Source organism: Procambarus clarkii, chromosome 71, assembly GCF_040958095.1.
Source record: "Procambarus clarkii isolate CNS0578487 chromosome 71, FALCON_Pclarkii_2.0, whole genome shotgun sequence".
Lineage (NCBI taxonomy): Eukaryota > Metazoa > Arthropoda > Malacostraca > Decapoda > Cambaridae > Procambarus > Procambarus clarkii.
Genome location: NC_091220.1, coordinates 20,464,113 through 20,480,885, shown reverse-complemented (window position 1 = coordinate 20,480,885; position 16,773 = coordinate 20,464,113). Strand labels below are relative to the sequence as shown.

The window sequence follows — 16,773 nt, the reverse complement described above, 5'->3', positions numbered from 1 at the left end:
CGATATTCCCCTGGGATCTAGAAACCTAATCTTAAAGTTACGAATGGAACTTCTAATGTTTCAGTATCTATCATTACAGCTGGAACATTATATATATATATATATATATATATATATATATATATATATATATATATATATATATATATATATATATATATATATATATATATATACACACACACACACACACACACACACACACACACACAATACTAGAACACAGGGAAAGAGGCACTTTATTTTTAATTTTAAAATAGGAGCCTGTGGTATTTGTATTCAGAAAAATATCCTTTAGGACTGGCTTACCATTATCCAAACCAGTATTCTCAGAGATTAGAAATCATTGTAATGAGGTGAATCATTTTCTGTTGGAATCCTATTTTAAAATCATATACACTTGCACGAATAGTCAGTAGGATTTGAGAATAATGAAATCCTTTGAACAAATCCTTATACTGTATATATTAGGGATCTGCGGCCTCTGCTAAATATTAGAATATTAGAATATTATAAATATTCAGCTGTTTGTACATTGTATAAGTCACAGTGGGTCTTTTGTTTTCATTTGTAGTCCATATTTACTTCTTTATTATTTGCATTAGTTCCCCTTGATTTGTGTCTGATATTTTAATGTGTTGACATTTTGTACTGGTATTTTTGTTTTTATTATGACATAATATAACTTTTGGTGATCAGTTCTGTGCAGTTTTTGTGTTTCTTACAAGGTGTTTAACTGATAATTTGTAAATGTTTTCATTGGTTTGTCTTAATATAAGTTTTCTGTAAATGTGTAGTTATTATTGTAATTTTGAATTAGCTTTGAGAATCTATTGATTGTCTATCAAATTATATTTTGTTGGAAGACTTTACGTAAGTTGAAGTGTTTTATTTTGCAAATTGTGTCGGTTTATATCTCTCATATTTCATTATGTAATCTTGTCCAGAGTGAGTTCTTTCTTTTGCTGCTTATTTATAACCAGCAGTACCCTGCCACACGTTGCTGAGCTTCCCTGTCCCCCAGTCCTCCCCACCATTTCTCCCCTCTCCCGTCTCCTCGGCCTCTCAACCATACCCCACTCCACCATCCCCACCATTCCCCACTCCACCATCCCCTCTTCCTTCCCACAATGCCCCACTCCCCTGTCCCTTTGTTCTCCCCACCATTCTCTATTCTCCCATCCCCTCGTCCCCACCATCCCAAACTCCCCCGTCCCCACGTCCTTCCCCGCCATGCGCAGGCGATGAGTCACAATAACGTGGCTGAAGTATGTTGACCAGACCACACACTAGAAGTTGAAGGGACGACGACGTTTCGGTCCGTCCTGGACCATTCGCAAGTCGATTGTGAGAATCGACTTCCCCACCATTACCACCTCCCTTGTCTCCTCATCCTCCCCCACCATCTCTTACTTCCGTCCAATCGTCATCCCCCACTCCCTCGTCCGATGCCTTACCAAATTGTCTGATGTTCCCATCAGAAAACTGGGAACATCAAGTGATCTGATGTTCCTATCGCTGAAATATAAGAAAAACAAAAAATGAAATGAAAATATGAAAAAAATAAAAAAATAACCTATACTCACGAGATTAACGGTATAGTCAAAACACAGCTCAATTCCAATGCAATTCACACAAAATAATTAAATCAAAATGAAAATAAATCAAAATCTATAATAATTCAATTTATCAGTGCAATCAGAAACATTGAAATAGAATTGTAACACATTTAGTATAGCATGTGTGTTGCTCTTACATGCAACAGATGGCGCTGTTTTTCAAGAAAAGCATAGTTTTACCTGTCACAGGTGTGGCATCTATATTTATACTTACGAAATGAACGGTATGGTAAACAACACAGCTCTATTCCAACACAATGTCACACAAAATAATTCAATAAAGAATAAAATAAATCGAAATCTATGAAAATAAAATTTATCAAAGCAATCGGAAACATTGAAATGGAATTCGTGACATTTATTATAGCGTGCATGTTGCTATTATGTGCAACAGATGGAGCTTTTTTCAAAAATGCATGTTTTTACCTGTCACAGGTGTGGCATCTATATAATAGGTATATAAAAAGACGCATCTATTCGAATGCAACGTTGTGTCAAAATTTCAAAGCAATCGGTAAAGAGGTTTCGAAGATTTTCCTCGCATGAAAAACACAGTTTTTCAGAAAAAGCATGTTTTTTTTTTTTTACCGTTACAGACGTGACATCTATATAGTATGTATATAAAAACCTGGCCGGATGCGAATGGAACATTGTGTGAAAATTTCAAAGCAATCGGTGAAGAACTTTCGGAGATTAGCGGTTATGAACAAACGAACATTTCCATTTTTATTTATATAGATATAACTTAAAGGAGTACCACCTCTGGTGCAAGTGTAGGGACCCATAGCCTCGGAGAAGAAAATAAAGAGTACTTAGGGAAGACCTTGTGGATCCTCACTGAGCACTTTGATATTTTCTTCTACTAACTAATGTATTTTATTAAAGATCTGATGATGAAAACGGGAAGTATTCGAAACGTCGCGAATTTTAATAAGATGTTTGTCATGTCAATGGTTTTCCTATTATGAAAAATATATAATTTTATTTTTAAATTGACCAGACCACACACTAGAAGTTGAAGGGACGACGACGTTTCGGTCTGTCCTGGACCATTCTCAAATCGACTGGGACTTGAGAATCGACTTGAGAATGGTCCAGGACGGACCGAAACATCGTCGTCCCTTCAACTTCTAGTGTGTGGTCTGGTCAACATACTTCAGCCACGTTATTGTGACTCTTCGCCTTTATTTATAATATTTAATCCATATATGATGAGTATGTAATGAATATGTTGTTGACAGATGTTTGTTTGATGGGTGCGCTTGTGACTCTGGCGGGGACTGCCACTGTCTGTGTACAGCGGTGGCGGCGTACGCTCACGAGTGTGCCATGCACGGCGTCTACGTCAGGTGGCGTACACCTCACTTCTGCCGTAAGTCACCTCCTCACACTTGATGCTCCTTCCTCAACTCAAATCTTTTTCATTTGCCAAATGTGCATTTGGCAGAGATGATGATATTTTTATGTCTTTTCCTTAATTTAGTAGTTTTGTTTTACAAAATCAATATAATGCTATATTTCAATAATAGCTGTTTATTGAATAACTAATATCATCAAATGATCATTTTTGTATGTTGTTTGTTGTTAAAGATTCGCTACCTGGAACAAAGTAGCACGGGCTATGGTGAGCCCGTAATTGATTTTAATTTTGTATGTATATTACGTACTATTTGTGAAGGAGAGATGTTTTACAGCGATGCAGTGTGACGAGGGATGCGAGCATTATGAGGCGTGTATTCCCACCTGTCCTCGCCCCACCTGTGACACGCTCTCCAGCCCCGCCCCGCCCATGTGCGCCCTCGACACCTGTGTTGAAGGTACGCTAATCTCACCACTGCCAGTCCCACCACGCCTAGTTCACCAACATCTTACCTCCACCTTAACTCAATCGACTTTAGTCGGTATTTACTAAACAGATTACGACATCCGAAGTGGTTTGATGTCGTTCATAACTTCCCCCAATAGACAAACATTTCAATAAGGGTGATAAGACAAAAATTCAACTTGATGTTTTAACACTTACCATTGTGGAAAAGAAAGAATACCCTCTACAGTTGTTGCAGTTTTCCCTGAACGAGTTTGATATCTTATTACAAAAATAGCAAAAGTAACTTTGTAAAAAATATTGGAGCAGAATTCAATAGAGTTCCGGGTTGGTCGACTTTCGTACCATCATGGTCGAGTCAGTTAAGGCAGATATCTGGGAATCACTATGACGCAAGTTGAGGTCTGAAAATGATTTTCATTGATATATCACGCCATTGTGATTTCATTGCAATATATATATCGAATGGGCCAATAGGCCTTCTGCAGTTCTTGAGCGGCTCATATTTGTGTCCACCTAATTCCCATTCATTTGTTATTGTACCTCACCTCACTCCACCATTCTCTCCTGCCTATATATGTCCAATACTTGACCTGTAAAACCACTCCTTCTGAAGATGTATTAATATACGAAAGTACTTAAGGAAATTCCTGTTTCAATTTTCCTCCATGGTCTGACATTTATATATATATATATATATATATATATATATATATATATATATATATATATATATATATATATATATATATATATATATATATATAGACTTGCTTTTAACTTGCTTTTAAACCTTGCTTTTACTTGCTTTTAAACCACAAGTTTGAAGTATAGAACTTTAGACACTCACACCCACCAGGAGACTCAAACCCTGGCCATCAAGATGACAGGTATGCATTTAAATCCCCTGCCCCATACTCACAGCCCCATACATTCATACAAGATGAGTTACAAACATAATGTTGGATTTGTAGATAGTGCTAGTACATACAATGCCTAAAGCCACTAATACGCACATTGTTTTCAACAAATTATTAGTAATTAATTACTGATAAATAGAGTACCAACTAGTGTGAATTTCACTGTCCCTGAAATCAACTAGATTTTATTGATGTTCTAAATTAGAATACTTAGGCTTCTCAGTGGCAATCCAAGATGGTAATCAACTCCCTAAACCAATCTTGGAAGGAATCTACAGGAGACAAATTCTGACTCTGTCACTGATTATTTTATATCTGAGTGTTTGCCTCATCTATTTATTGATTAATATTTTATCAAAGTATTTTTTCAGTCCATCACTCATTAGCAGAATTAAAGTAACATTGTTTCATTTGGGCTTTATTTACTTAATTCTGTGTGGGTTTATTTATGTGGTGATTAGTAAATTCTACGAACCTGACCAGCACCTGGTATTATATGAGTTGCCTATGAAAATGTGCTGGCAAATGGCCGGAGTAGGCCAGAAAACTTCACAAAATACATTAGCAGTTTAATTTCAGACCTTGACAATCTCAAGGAGCCGCTATAGATGCCAATGTTTTTGAAACTGTGGCACTTGGGCCGACCCCGACTGGCCAACGACACTCCCATACCTGCCATGTGTCATGTTGGATAGTTGGCAGAGGTTAGTCCCAAGCGTCTGGCCTCCTACTATTGACAGAGACACACACTCGGGGCCTCATAGCCTGGTGGATAGCGTGCAGGACTCGTAATTCTGTGGCGCGGGTTCGATTCCCGCACGAGGCAGAAACAAATGGGCAAAGTTTCTTTCACCCTGAATGCCCCTGTTACCTAGCAGTAAATAGGTACCTGGGAGTTAGTCAGCTGTCACGGGCTGCTTCCTGGGTGTGTGTGTGTGTGTGTGTGTGGTAGAAAAAAAAAAAAGTAGTTAGTAAACAGTTGATTGACAGTTGAGAGGCGGGCCGAAAGAGCAAAGCTCAACCCCCGTAAAAACACAACTAGTAAACAAACTCATGGACGTTCTGTTTTATAGATAAGATGTATAATATATTATAACATAATGCTTATTGATATATTTGTGTGTTTCAGGGTGTTCCAAAAATGAGTGCCCACCAGGCCAGGTGCATAAGAATGCGACAGACGATGATTGCGTTCCTAAGGCAGACTGCAAGCAGATATGTTTGGTGATTAATGGAATAGCCTACATGGAAGGTGACATCATTTCTGAAGAGGATTGCCAAACGTGGTAAGTCATACCCCACTCCCTCCTCTTCCCCCCCCCCCCTCTCCGGCAAGCGTTCTGGGGCCAGATTCACGAAGCAGTTACGCAAGTACTTACGAACGTGTACATCTTTGTGCAATCTCTGACGGCTTTGTTTACATTTATTAAACAGTTTACAAACATGAAAACTTGCCAATCAACTGTTGTTATTGTTATAAACAGCCTCCTGGTGCTTCGGAGCTCATTAACTGTTTAATAATTGTAAACAAAGCCAACAAAGATTGAGTAAAGATGTACAGGTTCGTAAGTGCTTGCGTAACTGCTTCGTGTATCTGGCCCCTGGTAATCCCATTATCTTCCTGATGCATCATGGGTATGATGGCAGAAGAGGAGGTAGTTAAGCATGCTATACCAACATGTAATGGGTATATTGACACATCTTCAGTATACTGACATGTGTTGGGTATATTGACACATGTTTGATATACTGACATGTGGAAGAGCCAACACAGTTATATGTTGGGTATAATGACACATCTTCAGTATACTGACATGTGTTGAGTATAATGACACACATTCATTATACTGACACGTGTTGGGTATAATGACACATTCATTATACTGACACGTGTTGGGTATAATGACACACATTCATTATACTGACACGTGTTGGGTATAATGACACATTCATTATACTGACACGTGTTGGGTATAATGACACACATTCATTATACTGACACGTGTTGGGTATAATGACACATTCATTATACTGACACGTGTTGGGTATAATGACACACATTCATTATACTGACACGTGTTGGGTATAATGACACACATTCATTATACTGACACGTGTTGGGTATAATGACACACATTCATTATACTGACACGTGTTGGGTATAATGACACACACGTTCAGAATACTGACATGTGATATGGACATGTCGGTATACCCAAAACTTGTCAATATGTCTAATATGTGTTCTTACACTCAACATGTATCAGTATAGCCAAAATACCCTATAGTGATATAGGTTGTCACTTTATTGCTCACTGTTCACTGCTAGTTCACTTTATTGCTCACTGTTCACTGCTAGTTCACTTTATTGCTAACTGTTTACTGCTAGTTCACTTTATTGCTAACTGTTCACTGCTAGATCACTTTATTGCTCACTGTTCACTGCTAGATCACTTTATTGCTCACTGTTCACTGCTAGTTCACTTTATTGCTCACTGTTCACTGCTAGTTCACTTTATTGCTAACTGTTTACTGCTAGTTCACTTTATTGCTAACTGTTCACTGCTAGATCACTTTATTGCTCACTGTTCACTACTAGTTCACTTTATTGCTCACTGTTCACTGCTAGTTCACTTTATTGCTAACTGTTTACTGCTAGTTCACTTTCTTGCTAACTGTTCACTGCTAGATCACTTTATTGCTCACTGTTCACTGCTAGATCACTTTATTGCTCACTGTTCACTGCTAGTTCACTTTATTGCTCACTGTTCACTGCTAGATCACTTTATTGCTCACTGTTCACTGCTAGATCACTTTATTGCTCACTGTTCACTGCTAGTTCACTTTATTGCTCACTGTTCACTGCTAGTTCACTTTATTACTCACTGTACACTGCTAGATCACTTTATTGCTCACTGTTCACTGCTAGTTCACTTTATTGCTCACTGTTCACTGCTAGTTCACTTTATTGCTCACTGTTCACTGCTAGTTCACTTTATTGCCCACTGTTCACTGCTAGTCACTTTATTGCTCACTGTTCACTGTTCACTTTATTGCCCACTGTTCACTGCTAGTCACTTTATTGCTCACTGTTCACTGCTAGTTCACTTTATTACTCACTGTACACTGCTAGATCACTTTATTGCTCACTGTTCACTGCTAGTTCACTTTATTGCTCACTGTTAGTTCACTTTATTGCTCACTGTTCACTGCTAGTTCACTTTATTGCTCACTGTTCACTGCTAGTTCACTTTATTGCTCACTGTTCACTGCTAGTTCACTTTATTGCTCACTGTTCACTGCTAGTTCACTTTATTGCTCACTGTTCACTGCTAGTTCACTTTATTGCTCACTGTTCACTGCTAGTTCACTTTATTGCTCACTGTTCACTGCTAGTTCACTTTATTGCTCACTGTTCACTGCTAGTTCACTTTATTACTCACTGTACACTGCTAGATCACTTTATTACTCACTGTACACTGCTAGATCACTTTATTGCTCACTGTACACTGCTAGATCACTTTATTGTTCACTGCTAGATCACTATTTCTCACAGTACACTTCTAGTTCACTTTATTGTTCACTGCTAGATCACTATTTCTCACAGTACACTTCTAGTTCACTTTATTGCTCACTGTACACTGCCAGATCACTTTATTGCTCACTATACACTGCCAGATCACTTTATTGCTCACTGTACACTGCTAGATCACTTTATTACTCACTGTACACTGCTAGATCACTTTATTGCTCACTGTACACTGCTAGATCACTTTATTGCTCACTGTACACTGCTAGATCACTTTATTACTCACTGTACACTGCTAGATCACTTTATTGCTCACTGTACACTGCTAGATCACTTTATTGCTCACTGTACACTGCTAGATCACTTTATTACTGACTGTACACTGCTAGATCACTTTATTACTGACTGTACACTGCTAGATCACTTTATTACTCACTGTACACTGCTAGATCACTTTATTGCTCACTGTACACTGCTAGATCACTTTATTGCTCACTGTACACTGCTAGATCACTTTATTACTGACTGTACACTGCTAGATCACTTTATTACTGACTGTACACTGCTAGATCACTTTATTACTCACTGTACACTGCTAGATCACTTTATTGCTCACTGTACACTGCTAGATCACTTTATTGCTCACTGTACACTGCTAGATCACTTTATTACTCACTGTACACTGCTAGATCACTTTATTGCTCACTGTACACTGCTAGATCACTTTACTGCTCACTGTACACTGCTAGATCACTTTATTACTGACTGTACACTGCTAGATCACTTTATTACTGACTGTACACTGCTAGATCACTTTATTACTGACTGTACACTGCTAGATCACTTTATTACTCACTGTACACTGCTAGATCACTTTATTGCTCACTGTACACTGCTAGATCACTTTATTGCTCACTGTACACTGCTAGATCACTTTATTACTGACTGTACACTGCTAGATCACTTTATTACTGACTGTACACTGCTAGATCACTTTATTACTCACTGTACACTGCTAGATCACTTTATTGCTCACTGTACACTGCTAGATCACTTTATTGCTCACTGTACACTGCTAGATCACTTTATTACTGACTGTACACTGCTAGATCACTTTATTACTGACTGTACACTGCTAGATCACTTTATTGCTCACTGTACACTGCCAGATCACTTTATTGCTCACTGTACACTGCCAGATCACTTTATTGCTCACTGTACACTGCTAGATCACTTTATTACTCACTGTACACTGCTAGATCACTTTATTGCTCACTGTACACTGCTAGATCACTTTATTACTGACTGTACACTGCTAGATCACTTTATAGAGCAAGCGTTCCCTTCACATTGCAGGTCCTGTTACAACAAGAGCGTGATCAAACACGGAGAGCCGTGTCCTCCTCCTACTCCTATTTCTGACCAGCCTTGTGGCAACGGATGGTCAAATTGGATCAGCAAGAACTCCCCTGCCATATCAAACGGGCTTGCTGACTTCGAATCTGTTCCTTTAGAGATCCCTATTGTGAGTGTTTTTTTCTTCTGCAAATAGTGTACAAAATGTGCCAGTGTCCTGTCAGATTGTTGTGGGTTGCGTAGTAGGGGCCTCGTAGCCTGGTGGATAGCGCGCAGGATTCGTAATTCTGTGGCGCGGGTTCGATTCCCGCACGAGGCAGAAACAAATGGGCAAAGTTTCTTTCACCCTGAATGCCCCAGTTGCCTAGCAGTAAATAGGTACCTGGGAGTTGGTCAGCTGTCACGGGCTGCTTCCTGGGGGTGGAGGCCTGGTCGAGGACCGGGCCGCGGGGACACTAAAAAGCCCCGAAATCATCTCAAGATAACCTCAAGATTGGGGATGTTCAGTATATATAGTTGCCCTAGGGGGCTACGATTAGCTTAGCAATCTTTCTGTTCCCGACAAAGGGAATTGGAACTAATATCTTTACTAGCAGTACCAAACAAGTATTGTAAACTTGTTTTTAGTGAAGATGACCAAATTTTCTGAAAGAGTACACAGTGTGTACTGCATATCCTCATAAACAAACTGTCCTAAGATTCACGCCTTTTACTTGTGACTTAATAGTGTGATGTAGTTATACCGTTGTGTCCTCATAATTCTTGTAGTGGAGAGAGAAGGAAATTGTGTGTCATATAACTTAATGATGAAGTTGTGGGATTGTTCAGTCAGGAGTGATGGTGCGGTCCCAGACGTGAAGGATTGTATTGAGGATACAATCATCAGGGGTGGAAGACCACGATTCATCAAGTATTAGTGTCTGCTCTACGCCACCGTGTGTATTATGTATTAAACAGTTTAAAAGTTTCGAAAATTCGCAAGCATATGTTGTTGTTGTAAACAGCCTCGGAGCGCTTCGCAGCTCATAAACTGTTTAGCAAATGCAGACTAAGTCGCTGTGATTCAGTAAAGATGAACAGGCTTCGTAAGTGACAACTTGAGTACTTGATGAAAGCTTCGCCTCTCATAGTCTTCTCCCTCTCTCATATCTCTGTTTCCATAACCCAAATGTTCCTTCTCTCCGTCTCGTCTCTCCTCTCCTTTTCTCCCTCCTTCCTTCTCCATTCACTCTTTCTCTCCCTCTCTCCATCTTCCTCACCCCTTCTTCCCCAATATTTCCCCCTCCCACATTTCCTCCCCTACTTCATTGTCCCAATATCCCCCTTTCCTTCGTCTCTCTCCCCACTCATCCCTCCCTCTCCTCCCCCTTGCCTCTCTCCCCTTCCTCCCTTGCCTCTCTTCCCCCTCCCTCTTGCCTCTCTTCCCCCTCCCTCTTGCCTCTCTTCCCCCTCCCTCTTGCCTCTCTTCCCCCTCCCTCTTGCCTCTCTTCCCCCTCCCTCTTGCCTCTCTTCCCCCTCCCTCTTGCCTCTCTTCCCCCTCCCTCTTGCCTCTCTTCCCCCTCCCTCTTGCCTCTCTTCCCCCTCTTGCCTCTCTCCCTCCCCCTTTCTCTCATGAAATTATATAACGAATAATATTTTTTTATTAACACATTTAGGTACATCTGCATTTGTGCAGCTACACTAGACATACTGAAATTCCCAAATAAGTTACTGGATAATACAACCAATGTTTTAGAATTGGCTTTATGAAAATCACATGGAGGGGGGGGGGGGGGGAGTTAAGTGCCAATATTTCCCAAAGTGTGACACTGGAGCCGACCCCGAGTGGCCTGTGACACTATCATACCCCACATGGTTCATGTGTAGATACATGAGGGGCTGTCTGGATCTCTCTTCAACTTCCCTCTTCCAGTCTTTCCTTTCCCTGCCCTCCTCTCTTGACCTCTCCTCCAATTTCCCACCCCCCTCTATCTATCTTCCGCAACATCCCTCCTATCATCATTCTTCCAGTCACCACCTCTTTTTCTTTTCTTCCCCTCTCCCATGCTCTCTACCTTTCTCTCCCCATATTTCTCTCTTTCCTCTCCCTCTCCCCCCCTTTCTCTCTCTCTCCCACTTTCCCTCCCCCCCCTCCCTCCCTCTCTCAGAAAATGTAATACTGAATTCAAGTTCATACTTTGAGTAAAGAAATCTAGGGGCTAGCCAACCACCTTCCACCGATTCCAGTGGGAGATGTTGGGTCATTGTTGGTTTCTCCACGATCTTTGTACGGCTGACTCCGACCTGTGTATGACAGTGCCGTATCCCATACCATTAACTTGCAAAGTTGGGTGAGGCTAGTGCCTAATGACTGGCCTTCAACCTTAGTCACAGACATTTTGTTTTATTCACACAGAAAGATTGCATAAAAACTGAATTAAACATTATCAATACTAATAAAGTGCACTTATTAGTCAAATTCCTGTTATGAATTTAATTCATTTATATTCCTTGAAAACCATATTGTAATCATCGCACCTGTCAAGAGAAACCAGACTTAAAAAGCTAATTCGACTTGTTCGACGTGTTCAGACGTCGCCTTCTGCAGGATGGTGCGAGAGGAATGAAATAGTGGACATCTCGTGCCGTAGCGTGGGCACCCACCAGCCCCACACGGAGCAGCCATGGGCCAGATGCTCCCTGCAGGAAGGCCTGGTGTGTGAGGTCCCCGGTGACTACAACGGAACTGACCTTTGCTGGGACTATGAAGTCCGGTTCCTGTGTTTCTGTGGTTAGTGTTTCAACCATTTTAAGATATTAAATCTTACATCTGACTGTTGGTGCGTGAGTGAGAGTCTGACTGTTGGTGTGTGAGTGAGAGTCTGGCTGTTGGTGCGTGAGTAATTTAGACATATTATGCCAACAAATTTAAGAAACATTAATGTGAGCAATTTAAGATGCATTAAATTTCATCAAATTCTTTGAGATTTGTCATAAACATGTCCCACTGACTTGATCGAAATCCCTCTTGAAGTCACTTTCAGACTAGGCCAGTTTAATGGGCATATCCAGATAAAAAAATTAACTTTCTAATTTATTGACTTCTATTCGCTGGACATTGAAGCTCGAGTCTAGAAGTTAGAGCATCTTCCCTTGTGTTTTGAATGACCTGTTCTCTTCATTTGCCACTACGTATAAAATCCAACCTCCTAACCTAACCAGAAACGTACGAACCCAGGTGTAACCCACATTTCGTAGTAGGTTGTATTTGTAACGTTGGTTACCATAAATGTATAAAAGGCAACGTGTTGAGAGAACGGGTTGGTTTGTAAGGTGAAGATGGAGTACCAGTGGCCAGCCCGTTCAGCCCTGGAAACACAAACCGAAACTGTCTCTATTTTCCGCTTGTTACAACTTGTAATAAAGTTGTTACATCTTGGCTTAACGTGTGTATGACGTATTAGAACGTTGTTACAACTTGTAATAAAGTTGTTACATCTTGGCTTAACGTGTTTATGACGTATTAGAACGTTGTTACAACTTGCTATATTGGTTGTTATAACTAGTTAGGTGTTAAAACTTGTTGGAACGTTGTACCAACGTCGTAGTTTCGATGTGTGTTTGGCGGGCTGTGAGCGTTCCCAACGTCAACAAACCAGAGGATCCAAAGCAGTAAACGAGACAGTATGTCTATTTCGTGAGTCGCTACCAATTTCTAGTACGACACTTTTTGGTCTAATGTGAAGTGTACGTCAAAATACGACATGCTGTTAGGAGGACGGGTTGTTGCGGCAGTCTCTCGCCGAGAACCCGGACTCCTGTTAGACCGACGCATCTTGACGTATGCTCTACCTAAAGCCAAAATTTGTCGCACTGGAAAATGTCTGCGGCTCGCGAGATTGACACACTGTCTCGTTTTCCGTTTAGGGTCCTCTGGTAGGTTAGGATAAGGCCACTTTAGTACGACAGTTTCCTGACGTTGGGGAACCTTAGGAGGACGGACTGCACAGTCAACGTGGCATCTTGAGGTTATCTTGAGATGATTTCGGGGCTTTAGTGTCCCCGCGGCCCAGTCCTCGACCAGGCCCCCACCCCCAGGAAGCAGCCCGTAACAGCTGACTAACACCCAGGTACCTATTTACTGCTAGGTAACAGGGGCATTCAGGGTGAAAGAAACTTTGCCCATTTGTTTCTGCCTCGTGCGGGAATCGAACCCGCGCCATAGAATTACGAGTCCTGCGCGCTATCCACCAGGCTACGAGGCCCCCCTATGAATGAAGGCGCCAACTGCGGATATCGTTCTTCATCTGTTCTCCTGTTTCTTACTGGTAAAAACATGTCAATATTCTCTCTCTCAGTCTTCGGTTTTGGAAGGCAATTAGTAATTGTGGTATATTTTCTTTCCAGGTGACAGGGTGACAACGACAGAGACGACAGTGACGACGATAGTGACGACGACAACAATGTGTGTAATGTATAACTTGTGTATTCTAAAGTGTGTATATGTTTTTATATACGCTTGTTTATAATAGTAATGAAGTAGTTGGCTATTGAGTATACAATAAACTCATTTGGAAATTTTAGACTTAAGAAACCATGTTCATCAACTTTTCTCACACACACAAAAAGTTCCACAACTACCGAGATGCCGTGTGAAGAAGGGTGGACCCAGTGGTACAATTCTCACACCCCGGACCCTCACGGAGACCTGGAACCTCTCGAAACTATCCGAAACGTATTTATTCTCCTCCATTTGTCAACTGTTATGTTAAGCAACATTCTTGTTCGTGTACCTTGGCAAAAGATAGCAAGATACATTCATTCATAATTATTGTATTATGTGAACGTATTATGTTAATACTAATAATACAATTATTATTGTTTTAATAAATTGTACATAGTACAAGAATTATTGTACTATATTATGTTCACATAATTATTGTACTATATGTTCACATAATTATTGTACTATATTATGTTCACATAATTATTGTACTATATTATGTTCACATAATTATTGTACTATATTATGTTCACATAATTATTGTACTATATTATGTTCACATAATTATTGTACTATATTATGTTCACATAATTATTGTACTATATTATGTTCACATAATTATTGTACTATATGTTCATATAATTATTGTACTATATTATGTTCACATAATTATTGTACTATATTATGTTCACATAATTATTGTATTATATGAACGCTATATTATTATTCTTGAACACTGGGTTAGTATTAAGGTTTCTCAGGGCTGGGGCAAGTTTTGCTAGTCCTTCAAAATATGGTAAAGCCTGCGAGTTTTTTAATTTCCGGTTTAGCCTTGGGCGTATGTGTGCAGAACGTCCCTTTAGCTTGCCCAAACGTGAGATCCAAGAAAGATTACAATGCCCAAAGTGTTTCCAAAACCTAAAATACCCAGAATGCATAATAAGCCGAATTGGGCGTCCTGCCCCATACTGTACCGTTACACGTCTCATCTCTTATTCCCTCGACAGTTGTTCAGTGTGTGTCCTAAGGAATACATCTCCAAGGTGGAGTGCCGCCCAATAGAGGGAGGAGAAACTCAGCCTTTCGCCGTGTGTGACAGGACCGGTCTCACTTGTATAAACAATGGTGGGTACTTGTATACAGAGTGTGATAGTGTAGACCAGGGGTCTCCAAACTTTTCAATGTAAGGGCCACATTATATATTTCTCATATTTATGCGGGCCGGAGGAATAAAAAATGAAATTGCTATTTTGTATAACTAAGATAAAGGCATTGTCAAAGTACAGAGAAAAGAATATTGTACAGTGTTTGTGCTCCCTGAAACGGAAGCAGCGAAGCCCCACTCGCCCTCCATCCCCACAATATACAGTTATACACAACTGATTGGTTGTAATGCACAACACATACCTACCAGTATTAGTATCTGTGCGTCACACTATCGAGAGAGAGGAAAACTGACTCGGGTTGAGCGCCACCAGTCAGCAGCCCCAGCTTTGAATAATTCTGCGATGCCATTCGTACGATAATTATTTTTTCAAGGCCACCACACAGGGATTTGTTTGGAGGGCCGGATGAAATTATGTGGTGGGCCGGATGTGGCCCGCGGGCCATAGTTTGGAGACCCCTGGTGTAGAGGGCAAGGTGTATGACTAGCGGTCATTCCTGACTAAATCTGTGGCATAATCTGTGTGGGGGAGTGAACACAGTGAGTCTTGTGTTGTTGGCGTGTGTATGAACAGTGGTAAGTCCTCTTACTTTTGTCGAGAGTTAACGCACAGACGCTGCTGTCAGCAGAGGTCCGTTTGCTATGTTCTTACCTTCTTTCTGGCCATAAATTTATTACTATATCAGTTCAGTTAATATATATTTTAACTAAATTATTGCAATCCTAAATGTATTGTTTTACATGTTACCAATCTATTTTCTCCGACGTTCCGTACGTGGTGAAGGAGCTCTGGTATGTGGGTTCACGCCGATGTTAAGGTTATAAGTTTTTAATGTATAGTGCCTGTGCATAGGCTTATCCAGGTCCCCTTTGGCCAACTACTGACCCTGCCCAGGATGCAACCCGTTCTCGCAAATTTAATAAGTCAATATTGACTTATTAGTTGCGTGCATAGGTGACATACTAAACATAATAGTTTCCCTTGAAAAGCTTCATAGAAAACACCGACCTTACCTAACCTACTTAGTATGTTAAAATAAGCATCTTATAGCTTCGTAATTACAATTGTTACTTAACCTATTATAGGTATAGGTTAGGTAATAGTTGTAATTACGAAGCAATAAGATGCTTATATTAACATACTAAGTAGGTTAGGTAAGGTCGGTGTTTTCTATGAAGCTTTTCAAGGGAAACTATTATGTTTAGTATGTCACCTATGCACGCAACTAATAAGTCAATATTGACTTATTAAATTTGCGAGAACGGGTTGCAGGATGAAGCCCACAACAGTTGCCTAACTCTTGAGTACCTGTTTTACTGCTCGGTGAAGAGGCATTACGTATTGATGGCATTACGCATTGAGGCATTATGTATTGATGTTGATGGGTTAAACTGTTTCGGGCATTCTGCCCGAAACGCTTTGCGTAATAGTGGCTTTAGGCATTGTATGTACTAGCTCTATCTATAAAGCCAACAAACTTTGTAAAATCTCTTTATGTATGTACCTTTACCTAAATAAAAATTATTATTATTATTATTATTATTATTATTATATGGGGGAAATGAAACGTGTCGATCTGTTTGTGTCCAGCCCATTGAGTGAACCCGGCCCCCCTCAGTTGTGAGTTGAGGACGTAGACCACTGTGCTACACCACCCAGTAACCGTTACTTCTGTATTCAGTCTCCCAGTCACCTGATGTGTCAAAGAACCTTCACAGATAATACAAAAAATTACATTGACGGGATAATGCCGCCAATAAGTGAAATCAATAAATAGGGTTTAATGTGTATCATGTTAACCTCCTAAGGATTGTAAATGTATCATGTTGATTGATTCGTTATTGAAGATTAAGCCACCCAAGTGGTGGCATGGGC

The 16,773-nt window shown here is 40.3% G+C and overlaps 1 protein-coding gene across 4 annotated transcripts in view; it reads left to right on the top strand.

Annotated features, from left to right (window-relative positions):
• Positions 1-16,773, top strand: part of LOC123745671 (mucin-2) — a 142,688-nt gene that overhangs the window by 89,058 nt on the left and 36,857 nt on the right. For all 4 annotated transcript variants that reach the window (XM_069312226.1, XM_069312228.1, XM_069312227.1 and 1 more), the window contains 8 exons: positions 2,861-2,991; positions 3,314-3,436; positions 5,494-5,650; positions 9,250-9,418; positions 11,821-12,019; positions 13,636-13,693; positions 13,858-13,963; positions 14,740-14,857. In XM_069312226.1, coding sequence (XP_069168327.1) covers positions 2,861-2,991; positions 3,314-3,436; positions 5,494-5,650; positions 9,250-9,418; positions 11,821-12,019; positions 13,636-13,693; positions 13,858-13,963; positions 14,740-14,857 — 1,061 coding nt within the window. The remainder of the gene's footprint in view (positions 1-2,860; positions 2,992-3,313; positions 3,437-5,493; positions 5,651-9,249; positions 9,419-11,820; positions 12,020-13,635; positions 13,694-13,857; positions 13,964-14,739; positions 14,858-16,773) is intronic.